Raw genomic sequence first — 14,428 nt, 5'->3', positions numbered from 1 at the left:
CCCGGGGTTTTTTCCCAATTTCCACCCCCGTGGCGGGGGTTTTTTTTTTTTTTTTTTTTTTTTTGGGGGGGGGGAGGGAGGGCGGGAGATCAATGTATAAATAAAACAAAAAAAATAAAAAAATAAAACAAAAAGGACATGAGAGATGTAGTGTGAACGGCGGCTCTGGGAGAAGCTGCTGAACGCGCCGTGCGTAACAGTGCGGGGAAGCAGGTGGATGGAGAGGCTGGCGGGATGCGGCTTTCCGGCGGGTCGGAGCCCCGTTTGGGAGCAGCGGGACTCGGCGTGCTCTACCGTGGGACAACCCGGACGCGACACAGTGACGATGGAGCTTTCTGATTTAAATGTAAGTCAAAAAAAGAAAAGAAAAAAAAAAAGGACTGACATTTTGGACGCTGCGCTCTTGATCCATTTAGGCTCAACTCATTAAACAACAATGTAATCTCTCATGTAGTTTTTGGCACTCACGTGAATACTGGAATTTCACTGTGAAAGCTTTACATGTGAAGTTTTGCTTCTTTTTTTTCTTGGTAAGAAAACAACGGCAACAAAACAAGAAGAAAAACTACCAGATGCATGATATATATATGTATATATATATATTTTACTCCAAATACAAGTGTCATGCTATTTAAAGGAATACTTTGAAATTAAAGATTGTATTGCTACTGTCTTGTTAGCTGAAAATGAAGGATGACCAGTTTTTCCACGTTGCTTCTCTTTGAAACGTCCCATTGAGCTGGACGTGTTTCACTTCCTCCAGGTTAACTGAGGCTGTAACAAGCCGAGCTGTGCATGCTGCTTCCTCCTCATCCTCATCGTTTCAGACACAGAGTACAGAGCAAGCTCACTATTAGACCTTCTATTTGCAGCCAGAACAAAAATAATAACTTGTCCTATGTAATGAAAGCAACAGATTACGCCAAATTGAATTGAACCCCTAGGAAAGTAATCATCGCTCCTTTCCAGAAAGTAAACCTGTCCTGCCTCTGACTCACTCCTTCATCCTCCCAGACATCCGTCATATCGAGCTCTCCGGTATCTGTAGGGAAACGAATGCAATTCCCTTCTTGAAACTTAACCACAGCAGCTTTCAAAAAGAGTAATATATAATATATTTGAATTGAGAAACTATCCCCCCCTCTTCTTGGTGTTTTCATCCCCTGAATCATTTCTGACCCCCACTGCTTTTCCCCACAGCATTCACAGATGTCACAGTCAAATTGGCAGGGACATTTTCAGAGGAAAAAGAAATTCACCTTAGCTTCACTGTTTTTTTTTTTTCTTTTCAGTTTTTAATTAGGAAAATAGTGTGGACTTTTGGATTCTAATGCTGCTCTGAATCTTTGCTTTGTGCAGTTCAATCTACAGCTGATTGTAGATTTAACTTGATTGTGAAGCAGCGGTTTGGTTGCGGCGCGGTTTCAGTAAGTGTGTTTTTAAAACTGCTCAAAATCCTTTGAATGAGACAACGGACTGAGCGCTGGGCTGACAGCAGGTTTCTCTGGCTGTATGGAGCACAGAGTAACGCCACTCCCCCCTCCCCCACTTGTTGCTACACAGTGATTAGTTCAAACCTGGCTGACTGGAAATATACATAAAACACTTCATATAGATTAACCAAACAACGACATATCTTTTAAAGCCTTTATATGACTGATGGTTGTCCCTTGTTCAATATTAAACTATGCTTTGGAGCTAGGGGTGCACCGATTGCAGTTTTCTGGCCGATCATTGATTACCGATTTCTAAAAACCCTGAGCTGCTGATGGAGATTTTGGGTCATACTGATGTTTTTGCCTGAAACGTCGCAAGAAAGTTGCTGACCCGGTCACAGTGGGGTGACCGGGTCAGACTGTGAATGTGCAGACATGACCTGGACAAACCTCTCTCACAGCAGAGCAAAAGGGGACAATGTTTGATTTTTAGAGCATTGACAATGTAGATAAGATCAGCTTCACATGGAAGTATGGGCCAATCACAAAGCTCCCAAAATTAAGGAAAAAATCGTCCTGACTCGTATTAAGATGCCATTTTAAAACTATTCTGGTCAACCTATCAGTGGCTCCTCTGTAAAGCAGTTGACTTCAGGCTAGTTGCTAAGCTAATATTAGCTTGTTACACTCACAGGGTTATACTGTAAAAGCAAAATGGCAAAAAGGAATAAAATTTTTTCGCAATAAGTACTAGAAAACTACCCCACTTTTGATGTTTACTGTTACACTTAATAATGTTAGGATTATCATAACTGAATTAATACATTTGATTATTTCAGCAGCAGTAGGAACAACTGTAGTGTTTCTGTTTAAAATCAAAGCAGTGACATCACATTGCCATGTGACAGCCATACCTTATGTGCAAAGTGCGAATTGGAATGAAAATGACTGAATTTCTAGCTTCTCGACTACATTTATCTGTATTAATATGCCAAAATGGAAAAAGAAGGGGCAGTTTTCTGGCACACACTCTAGTTTTTGTACCACTTTAGTTTTTTAGATACTTTTAACAGATGAATAAATTACTCTCCCTAACAGCCTTTAAAGAAAAAGTTTTGTTTTTTTTGTTAAATCCTCATAATTTGTTTTTAATCTTTACTCTGATCGTTTCAGACACAAAAACCATTACTCCAAAAAATCAACTCTGAGAGCTGAGCTCATGTAGTCTGTCCGACTGTCGAGACAGTCGCTGTCACCGCAGGGGGGGTGGAGAGTGAGTGATCCTGCCACAGTGTCAGAGCTGTTTGTCCCAGAGATCAATTGAATAAACATTCGACTCTGGCAGCGCGGTGCCCTCATCGTTCTCTTTTGCTCAGGCGAACGTATGAATGTATGCATCCGCGCAGGAGGCAGAACACACACACACCAACACACGATCGAATACATATACACACAAACGAGGCGGAATACTCGATATGAGGTCTGTGCTAGAAAGTGAGAGGAAAATAGAAAGCCCAATGGGACTGAGCAAAAAATGTGTACGTGCCACTAAGAAAAAACAAAAAAAAAACAATCCTGTGTGCTTATTCAGGATGTTGTTCAGTCTGTGTCCTTGTGGCTGTTCTGTTACAAACCCCAAAGTGCTTTCCACCACCCCTCATGTTTTCACTCCCCCACTGTGCATCTCAAATGCAGAAGAAAATGGCCAAAAGTTATTTTTACTGCTCGTCTTATGAAAACCGGAATGGCCCGTCGTCTTGTTTATGCGACTGTCTGCCAAAAGCTTGCTGGGAGTCACAAGAAAGCTGCGATTACAGATGATGGAAGAAAACAAACTGAACTTATAGACGCACAATATCGAGAAGGGACACATTAAAAAATGTTACTAAGGGTGAACGTGCACAGTCAGTTTTGTAATGTCACGCTGTAACTGTTGCCATGGTTATTGCATAAGTCTCATTATTACTGGTCAAAGGATATATACTGTTAATGTTTTTTATTGCTTTTCTCTCTCCATAGATTGACTTTGCTCTGTTTTACTTCCTCTGTACCGCTGGAATGTGATCATTGTGGCTCCTTGAACATAAAAGTCCCCAGTCATCCCAGTCCCCAGATCCCCAAACCTTGAGACTACAAAGTTTCCACTTGCCTCTTCCCTTGGCTGCTGTTTTTTCCCCCCAGCTTAAAACCTTAATGAATCCTTTTAACCTTATTATTATTCAGTGAAATCAGTGCTTTGAGGCAGTGAAGTAAAACCCATTACCATCCTCGTTTTATGACTCCCATCTTTCATACCAACTTTATCTTAAACCCATAAGACCTTCTGATTCAAGTCTTTGAGTCATGGCCTTGGATGTGTGGCCCTACATCCCACCGTCCCCTAACATCACCATCCCAGAGCCCCTCCTGTATGACACCTATAACCAGGAGAATGACTCGGACCTGAGCGGCAACTTCTCGGACACCAGAGAGCTCCATCAGGACAAGACCAGCTCGGTCGTCCTCACCTTCATCCACTTCATGGTGTGTGCCGTGGGACTATGCGGCAACACCTTGGTGATCTACGTGATCCTACGCTACGCCAAGATGAAGACGGTGACCAACATCTACATCCTGAACCTGGCGGTGGCGGACGTCCTGTGCATGATGAGCCTGCCGTTCATCGCTCTGCAGCTGGCGCTGGTCCGCTGGCCCTTTGGAGAGGCTCTGTGCCGGGTGATCATGACCGTAGGTGGGTGGAAAGCAGAAGGCTGATGAGTCATTGTGGACAGTAGCAGCGGCTTTTAATGGATGAAGGAGGACTTTTAGGTTTCCCAACTGAGAAATTATCCTGGAGTCGTTATCTGGCATAGTCGCTATAAAACAAACTAAGTGTCAATCCATTTAGCCAGAGCTAACAATTATGTTTCTGTGCTGCAGAATCTGTTGGAGAATGTTGTCCTATGAGTTATGAAAAGGTTTTATTGTTTTAGCAATGCAGGTGTTGACATTTTAATCATAGCCCCTTGTCTATAGCAGCTTTTCATATCAACTCTTGCATAAAATGTTAAATACAAGTTTCCAATATCTTGAATGAATTATTGAAAGGGGAAGTATTATTTAAAATTCTTTTTTTTTTTTTTAGCTTTTCATAATGTTATGTTATTCCCTCATCAAAAATATAGCTGCAGCATTCGTTGCCTTGATTCTTTCATGCATATTTGAGAAATTCTTTTATTTCTCCTGTTTAATGTAGAATTAGACCGTTAAATTTTTAGGACAGGATTAAATGGTGTCCAGACTCCCACAAAACCTTGAAAGCGGACTTTAAAAGTGAACCCTAATTTACCACCAACCAGAATCTACCAAGTAGATGCTAACTTTAGCATCAATACCCACTAAGAATAAGCTAATCGCTCTATTTTTACAGTGCTTTCAAGGCATTAGTATCTTGTCTTTACAAGTTCTGTTTACTATCAAATACCTCAATTTTCAAGATCAAGGAAAAATTATTTCATAACTAGGACAATGGAAAACTAGATGATAAATAGCTAAGATAATAGATGTAAAAATGAACTATAAAATGGTTTTAGGATAGTTGTAATAGACTATCCTATAATGTCAATATAGGATAATCCTATATTGGACTATTGACATTTGTCAATAGTCCATTTGTCATAGACATTTGTCAATGAGCATGGTTGAGATATCAATTTTAATTTTACATATCTTTTTTATTACCTTCTGTGGGACATCTAACTTTCCTCTGATGAGCCTCTTCTCGTTCCTCCACCAGATTCTCTCAATCAGTTCACCAGCATCTTCTGTCTCATGGTGATGAGCATTGATCGGTACCTGGCCGTGGTTCACCCCATTCGGTCCACCAAATGGCGGAAGCCCCGTATTGCCAAACTAATCAACGTCACAGTGTGGGGCATCTCACTGATAGTCAACCTGCCAACTATGATCTTCAGCGGCCTGAACCAACTGCCAGTGTGCGGGATAGTGTGGCCGGAGCCCCAGGACCTCTACTACAAGATCTTCATTTTCTACACCTTCTCCATTGGATTTTTCATGCCCCTAGCAGTGATATGTCTGTGCTACCTGCTCATAATAATCAAGGTGAGGCACCGACAGTGCAAGTGTGCTGCTTGTTCTAAGATTTAATTTGTTTTTTGTTCTGGACAAAACAAGCTGGACAAAAACGGCGCAAAAATTTCTCGAAGACTCAACATTTCTTTTTGAAACCAGTTCATACGGAATTAGCGTGGCAAATTAGCAAAACTATCAATCGTTTTCTGCTTACTTCTACTTAAACTGGACAAAGAACGATGCCAAAAGATGTCTACAATGGAAAACTTCGAACCAGAACAATGTGATGTTTCAACCATCCAGTTCATGTAGTTTTTAAGACTATATTTAGCTGCTAGCTAAATTTTAGCTGCTAGCTAAATTTGCACAAGCAACTGTGCAAAAATATTTTAATAATGAAAATAACATAACATAAAGGGAGTGAAATCCAAATTATCATGATCACTGGTTATTAAATAACTAGCTGTTATCAGTGGTTTTCTGAGAGTCAATCAACTGCAAATAGTCCAGAGCCCTCTATGATCGGGAATCAGATCATATTTGTCTGAACAGTAAATGTTTACTTGTGCTTAAACTGGACTAGAATATTTGCTGATTTTTTTTATTTGTATTTTCTCAACAGTGAAAATCTTAACCAATCAATTTCACAACTTCATTGGATACTAGCTAGCTAACATAGATGTTTCCAGTTCATTTCTGACCAAGCAGGATAGGGAACAATTTAAGAAGGGAAATCTTTGTTTTCATATTGCTCATTTGTTCTTTCAGTACATTTTGTAATTGTAGAACATATCCTTGATAACATATCTTTGATATGTTATACAAAAAGATTGAGGTTGTAAAAAAAAAAGCTGTGTCCAATGCCTTAGAAAAAGGAAAAAAAATCTTTTCTAGAGGAGTCTTCTTTTTCAGCATTTTAAAATTATATTCCCACAAAATGTTTTTTTATGACTACTTTAGTTGAGCCAGACAATAGGACTGATTGAGCAGAATTCAGAGGGACTGTATTGGACTGGATGTTCCAAGAGGATTTAAACTGGAAGTGTTTGTTTTTTTTGGACTGTGAGTGCTGCTGAAATAACTTTATCCATAAAATCAAATCTAACTAAGATGAATGAATGTCGAGAAATCCTAACTTTTCTATTTCAAAATTAGGCGCTTTAATAGAAAATGCATTAATGTGTTGTTTTTGTAGCAGTTTTAATTTGCTTTAGGTCTTAAATGATAGGTTAATTCATTTTTATACAGAAGTTTCTCAAAGTATTCAAACCCATTGAATAATTGTTTGATATTGTCACACACCTGACCATAAAGTATTTTTGTGGGATTTTGTGTAATAGACCAATGCAAATGCAGCTGATAATTGTGAAGCAGGATATATATGTTTTATAAAAAACCCATATAAACATTACATCCCACTAAAATACATTGAACTTTTTTATTTTTGCAAGACGCCATATTTGTTGCTATTTTACACAATATCCTGACCTTATCAGCTACAATAACTCTTTAAAGAAGAATGCTGAATTAATATGAGCTACAACAACAGTTAATTTCCTTTTGGGATCAATAAAGTATTTTTGAATTTAATTAATGTTTCCGTCGGTGGATTTGCTTTGTATTTTGGATGCCTTAAACTACTTTCCGTTCTCTTCACCAGGTGAAATCATCCGGAATACGAGTGTGTTCCTCCAAGCGAAAGCGTTCCGAGCGCAAGGTGACGCGGATGGTGTCCATTGTGGTGGTGGTGTTCGTCCTCTGCTGGCTACCTTTCTACATTTTCAACGTCACCTCCGTCACCAGCTCCATAACGCCCACCTCGGCGGTGAAGACTTCGTTCGACTTCGTGGTGGCGCTGGGCTACGCCAACAGCTGCGCCAACCCTATCCTGTACGCCTTCCTGTCCGACAACTTCAAGAAGAGCTTTCAGAATGTTCTGTGCCTGAAGAAGGTGGCAGGCCTGGACGAGATAGAGCGCAGCGACAGCCGGGCGGACCGGAGCCGGATGGTTAACGAAGCCATGCTCATCAATGCCAACCTGGAGACCCATAACTCCGCCCTGCTCAACGGTGAGCTGCAGACGAGCATCTGATTGGCAAGGGAGCGGCGACGACATCCAAAGAGGCGAAGAAAGCAACGGGCTGCTGCCTGTTCAAATTGCAAGGCCATGACAATGATGTAACGGCAGCTCATGGACACATGAGCAAAGTCTGACAGAAAAATAAACAGTTTCTTGAGGGGTTCGTAGAGTTCACAGAAAGTGCATTGGCTCCATTTATAGACTCCTGACGATGGGGTAAATGAGGCAACCTGTTTACCTTCAAATCGACCGCAAGTATGAGAGATTTATTTTGTTTGAAATAAGAGTGCTTGTGGTGCCCGTCAGTTTCCCTCTTCAGAGATCCAAGCAAATAGTAAGATGAGATAGACCGCTGCGGACATGGAGTGAAGAAATACAAGAGCAACATTGCCCTGTATCGGCTGGAGAGTAGTCCGAATTAGATCGACAACCTCTACTGAAATCACCTTCGCAAAGACGGAAACAACAAAGGAATACTTCTATTTTCTGTAGCCTTTTAGTTGCAAGAGACTGAAACCGCCGCCCACAGACAACAAGTGTTACTGTATATTTTACTCATGTCAGCGTATTAGTTTGGTTGTTTAGAACTGAAAGGGGGAACAAAGAGGTATCCTTTTATCTTCTGACGGATTCTGTTCTCGTTTGTCTGGCTTTTAACTTCACGGAAGGAGTAGCGACAACTCGTAAGCACCAATTCAACATCTCGGATTAATGATCAAGGATGGGAAATCATTTCTGCAGGCGGTCTAACCTTGCTTCTCCAAAACAACTTGACTTTGTACATAGCAAACAGATTTCGAGGAAACTTTGCAACAAAGTGATATTACTGCTTCATGTGTGTCCAAGAATTAAATGGATTTTAATGGCAAGGCAAACTTCTACATATTCTTGCCAACTGAAGTCGGTGATATGTACAGTATAGGTCTACTTGATCCTGACTTTTACAGGAGTCGTCACTGCAAAGAGCCCTATATCTATTTGTACATTTCGACAAGCGCGCTGATTCGTGGTAAAACGTGACCCTCTGATTCCCGTTTGCTTTGGTATGAGAGGGTGAGAGGGTGTCCAAATTTCCCAGAAGGCTGAAAAATGCGTCACGCATCTGAACAAGGGGGAGAGAAACAATGAAACACACGGAGAGTAGGAAAAAGGGAGAAATACGTGCGTGACGAAGATAAAGTTTAAAAAGGCTGTGGTGGGATGTATGAATCAAAGAGAATAGCAGAAAGTAAGGTCCTTGAATATGTGGGTGAGTGAGTAAGGCTGGATAAAAAACACTTATTCAAGTTCTTCACACTTGAATAAGTGTGAAGAACAAGCATTATGCAACATATATATATATATATACATATATATATATATATATATATATACACACACACAAACACACATTCATTTCAGTACATTAAAATATTACTGGAAAGTTAATTTATTCCAAAGTAAAAAGTCAAATCCATATATAAATTGATCAGTTTTGATGATTTATGGCTTACAGCTAAAGAAAACCCCAAATTTAGTTGTTCAAAAAATAAATATTAGAGATATTATATAAAACCATAAGTAATTTAGGGAAAGGGGCTCCTCTGAATGAATTACTGCATCAGTATATCATGGTAAGGCAGAAATCAACCTATGGCTCCTTTTAGGTCTTAAGAAAGGCTGGGCCGCCTTAAGGGTGTTTTCACACTGATGGAAGGTGGGCTCTATTTGATATGGGACCTAAAAATGACATTTGTTATATTTGCGGTTCGCTTTCATACCACACTCAAACCAGCCAAACCCCTTTGAGGAACCTGTTCCCCCTCTTGCCTGTGCATTGCACCAAGAACCACTAAAGGAAATGACAAAAAGAAAAAAAAAACTCTTAAGAGGTTTTTGAGAGGTTCTTAGCACAACTTCTCCCTTCACAAATTGTAAATAAAAATGGAGATTTTAGCAGTTGTAGGATTTCTCTTTTGTCTTTGGCATAAAAAAATCACGAGCCATTTGTTCTGCTAGCTCTAGAGACTGATGCATTTGTTTTGGTTGCATATACGCAGAATGTCCTATGGTTAACTTCCTGCTTTTGGAGAGGCCTCCTGTTCACATATGCATTCATTTCACACTGGAGTTTATTACAACCAAACAGAGACCTAGGTTTTAAGACGGACCATAAGTCCACCTCAGAGTTTGATTGCACATTCACACCTCCACGAACCAACCGGATTTTCTTGGCAAACGAACTAGAGTTTGATTAAGATGGACTAAACAGGACTAATGTGAATGCACCCTTCGTGACCTTAGGCTTATCTGCATTGTGCTGTTCTGGTGTCTCTCATTTCGATTCTATAGGGTTAAGGGCAGGTGAGTTTGCTGTCCAGTCAAGCACAGTGATCCCATTGTCAGTCAATCTGGTATTGGTACTTTTATCCTTCTGGAGAATGGAATGAGAATTTCCATACACTTGCCAATGGATGGAAGCATTAAACACCTTATAATCTACAAGCAAATTGCAGATTTTTCACTTGATAAAAGGTTTTGGGTCAACAAAAGCGAATGACATGCAAATCATCCCTGAATGTGGACCTTTACACTGAACCTGAAGCTACTTGGATTCTGTGCCTCTTCACTCTAAAATTTCCTTTCCTCCACAAAGACAACTTTGGATCACTGATTTGGATCACTAGAACCATCTGATTTGTGTGGTTCAGGATTGATTTGACATGAGAGATATGAGTTGTACTCCATATCCTAGGTACATCCTTGTGTCTCGGCTCTTGAAGCTCTGAATCCATCCACAAATGTCTTTAAGCTTTGCTTTACAGTCCTTTAAAGGCAGCAAGTACATCTGTCTGTTCTGCAGATTTCCTCTCCACTTCGAAATGCCATTGACATGCTTGTTTAGAATACTCTGCCAGGTTATTTACCTTTTCATGCGTACAGTCCCTGTAGAGGGCATTGATGACTTTCAGCTTCACAACAGTTAAGTCAGCTGTCTTTCACACAACTGTGAAGGCGTTTGCGCCACGTTACTTTGGTAAAGATTATTTTCCTGTTGGTCTCATATTGAGTTTTCATCAGCTATAAGCCATAATCAACCAAACTACCAGAATCAAACTTGACTTGAGTTGTTTTTTTAGCACTTTGAGTTTAATGTAATGTATTTGACTTTCTTAAATTGGCATTAACATTTTAGTATTTGGAATTATTCAATTGCACCTGTACAGTCTGCGTGCTGCCTGTCTGGTGATTAGCATTGCCTCCATACCCAGTTTCCTCTATTGCACCTCATTAGTCTCGTTATTCTGGTTTTCATTTGTCACAAAACCCAGAAAAATATTTGCATACATTACCCTTGGGGTAAACAATACCCTCAACAAGAGAAAGAGTGCGAATGAGAGAATTTCTACAAAATTGGAATGAGTCATCCAAGACGGCCAGAGGTGAGCAGAACTGAGCTGTAATCCTGAAAAAAAAAGGATTTTTTTTTTTTCAGGATTACTTCTCATCGTCACCTCATTCAAGGTGACGATGAGAAGGACTGATCCTACAGAAACTGTGTCACACTCAAACATGAATATGCAATCGTGAGCATGGTTGGATGCCTAATTGGAAATGAGCAGAAAGAAATGTGAATAAAGTTAATACAGTGGAAAACAATATGTGCACTTAAAAATTATATGCCACTTAATCCGAAGCAAGAAAAGCAGATGCAAAAGTTATATCCATAGGATGTCAGTTATAGCTTCACTTTTCGCCAATAAATTCAATATTAGTGTCTTGTACTAAAAATCAAAACATAAATGGTTTCTGTTGCAGAAGTTTGTCACAGTATCAACGATCAGAGACTCCTTTAAAACAGAAGGTGGTTCTCTCTACATCAGCTGATTTTAGTCATGGTGGTTCCGGTTGATTCTACATTAGATCCACGTTCTAGAACGTGGTTCTAATGTGTAGCTATAATTACACAAGTGCCCCCAAGCCAAGGTTTGTTTTGTACATACTAGTTGTTTGGACTGTTGTTAGCTGGAATTGGGTCTTTGGTTCCAGAGGGAACCAATGATTGTGTAGAGTTACAGCTTATTCCAAAATTATTTATACTGCTTTTTATTTATTAATTCAATCAAGTCTGTTTCTGACAGGAAATGACACAGGCGTCTCTCAAAAGATAAAAATAATTATTACTAATGAATAAACATAAAACACTTTAATTACATAAGTGCAGTGAAACCCTTCTTGTAACTGCTTTTTTACATCTTTAGTGTTATTTTCTTCCTGGTATATTTATTTAGTGTTGAGCACCAAGTCTTTGAGGCTGGAAGGCCTCCTTGAAATCACCCTAATCTTTAGCTCTGTCAACAGATTATGAAACATTTGTGCTACTAAACCAACTGTAGTTCCACAAAACTCACTTAGCTGAGAAAACAGCGACAAACTTAACTGCATAATTGCAAAAGTCTAGATTATTAATCTGTTTACAGATTTGTATTCCATAAATGTAGACATTTTCAGTGTCTAGACTCGTTTTTAAAATGGGAAACCCATTTGACTAGCTAGTAGCCTTCCTTCTCTCTGGGAAGGAAGGGAATTTTTACAAACTCAATGCCATATGAGTCCTGTGTGGTCCAAATAGTTGAACACCTATTGATACTTTAATTTAAATTTACTTTTGATTAAAAAGGGTGAAGGATTCCTATCACATACCGGCATACAGCTGGCCTATGTGTAAGCCCAGAAAACTAAATTCAGCTTGTCATTTTGACATTTGCCTTAGTTTTATTTCCTATGCATCTCATTCTGCACAGTATAATAAACTAGAGGCAGTTATTAGAATGTTTGAGTCATCTTAGGGTTTGTGTGCTAGACTTAGCATATATGCTAAAGAATGCTAGTGCATTTGTGAGTGTTAGCAGTGAGCTCAGAACAAAAATTAGACAACTTCTTAGCCTGGTTAGGTTTACAGCTAACGAGCAAAGCTAAAATTTGACACGATACCAGAATCTGCTATGCCTCATATTTTTTCCCATTGTCATTTTGAAGTCGAGACGTTTCAGCCATAAATCTTGACTCCCGGCTGCTTAAATTTGACGCATTTTTAATTTTAGCTAAAAATAACTGGATTACTACGTGATTACAACCTTACAGAAAAAGATGTGTATAAAAGTACACAGTGTTTTTTTTTTTTTTTTTTTTGGTACTCTGGTGCACAGCTTACATTATACAGAACTGGGCTGAGATTACATAACAAGGACCGGAACCTTTTTCTGGATTTTTTTTAAGTCGCTTTTTACCGGGAGCGATCCTCTTAATTGTTAATTTGGACTACATCCGTAACAGTTGTCAGTCCTTTCCCTAAAATAATCAAGTTTTAATAGAGCCACAATTGTAGCTGGCAAAATTATATCTGCTCAGCAGGGGAAGATTCATCGAAAGATAAAAAAAATAATTGAAATTCTTTGTTGTTTATCGCTTCATTCATGTTGACAGAATGAGTCCACGAACCAAGCACACACATGCAGAGTGATTTATTTTATTTTTTTCCCCAATCGTTAGGATGGAGACGCTTCTCAAAAGCACCTCAATGATGGTGTCACAACTGGGTGGCTGGGAGATTTGTCAGATATCTCAGAAGCCAACAGCAACAAAGTTGTAACCATATGCTACGCAAATGAATTCTCTCAGAAACCATCGAACTGCATAATCAGAACAGATAAGAAGCACAGATATGTTTCTTTCTGCATTTATATTCATTAATTCTCTCTAATTTTCTTTTCTTTCTTTTTTTTTTACATTACTGTTAGGATCTGTGTAGTTTCTGTCTGTCTAGTCCTGTTTTCCCCTGAGTCTGTCTCGATTGATCCCAGCTGTGTGTCGTTCCTGTGATTACCCTCCCAGTGTATTTAGTCCCACCTGTTGTCAGTGTTCTTTGTCGGATCGTCGTCGTGTTCACCCTAGTCTACGTCTGTGTCTACCAGTGATTTAGAGTTGTTCTCCTGGTTGTCATTAAATCTTCTTCATCATCATGACTACCTGGGTTCCCCGGCGTCTCTCTCACCACTCTCAACCACACATCATGACAATTACACCAACAAACCTAATATTAATGGGGATTTCTGTGATAAACCAACAGAAAGTACCACATGGAAGGAAAGTGTTGATTTTCTCTTTTTGTTTGTTTCTTTTTACAAATAAAAATCTGAAAAGTGTGGTGTGCATTTTTACTCAACCCTCCTTGTAGAGGTACTGAGCATAAGCACCTTTTCTGGATTGACAGCTCCAATCACAAAGTTTCCCAATCATTATTTGAGAAACAGCTCTAGCTCAGTCAAATCAAATGTAAATCTGCCACAGATTTTGAATTAAATTCAGCTATTGACTTTGACTTGACTATTCTAATACATTAATATATTCATATTAATGTAATAGAATAGAATACCTAAACCAGTCCAAAGTACCTCTGAATGTATGTGTGTACCTTTGTATCTGTCTCAAGTCTTTTACCATCAATCTTTCTATCAACCAAAAAAAATTTCACCACATCATGATGCTGGCATGTTGTTCAAGAAGTTACATTTTGATCTCATCTGACCAGAATACACTTTTTTTTTTAATGTTCCATACAAGGCTTAGGGCAAACTGTAACTCCAAATTTGTTTCATACCGCTTCAGGTTTTATTTTGTCTAGTGTGGTGCACTAATGCCTAATGATGCAAATTTTACACAAACAATAATATTCCTCTCTAGCCATCTAATAATGCCTAATTTCCCTAACATACATATATATATATATATATATATATATATATATATATATATATATATATATGTGTGTCTTTTGTATATATATATATATATACACATG

The 14,428-nt window shown here is 39.0% G+C and overlaps 2 protein-coding genes across 3 annotated transcripts in view; one reads left to right on the top strand and one right to left on the bottom strand.

Annotated features, from left to right (window-relative positions):
• LOC106957219 (homeodomain-interacting protein kinase 2-like) overlaps nt 1–14,428 on the bottom strand; it is a 109,898-nt gene that overhangs the window by 60,342 nt on the left and 35,128 nt on the right. The window lies entirely within an intron of this gene.
• LOC106957220 (somatostatin receptor type 2-like) lies at nt 74–12,784 on the top strand. The gene is made up of 4 exons (XM_015048484.1): nt 74–346; nt 3,456–4,167; nt 5,212–5,537; nt 7,168–12,784. The coding sequence occupies exons 2-4, from the start codon at nt 3,780–3,782 to the stop codon at nt 7,597–7,599; spliced, it is 1,146 nt and encodes a 381-aa protein (XP_014903970.1). The 5' UTR covers nt 74–346; nt 3,456–3,779; the 3' UTR covers nt 7,600–12,784.

Source organism: Poecilia latipinna, unplaced genomic scaffold, assembly GCF_001443285.1.
Source record: "Poecilia latipinna isolate Pla-1442-1.1 unplaced genomic scaffold, P_latipinna-1.0 Scaffold886, whole genome shotgun sequence".
Classification (NCBI taxonomy): domain Eukaryota; kingdom Metazoa; phylum Chordata; class Actinopteri; order Cyprinodontiformes; family Poeciliidae; genus Poecilia; species Poecilia latipinna.
The sequence above is the reverse complement of the archived record's forward strand: the minus strand, read 5'-3'. Positions and strand labels throughout refer to the sequence as shown.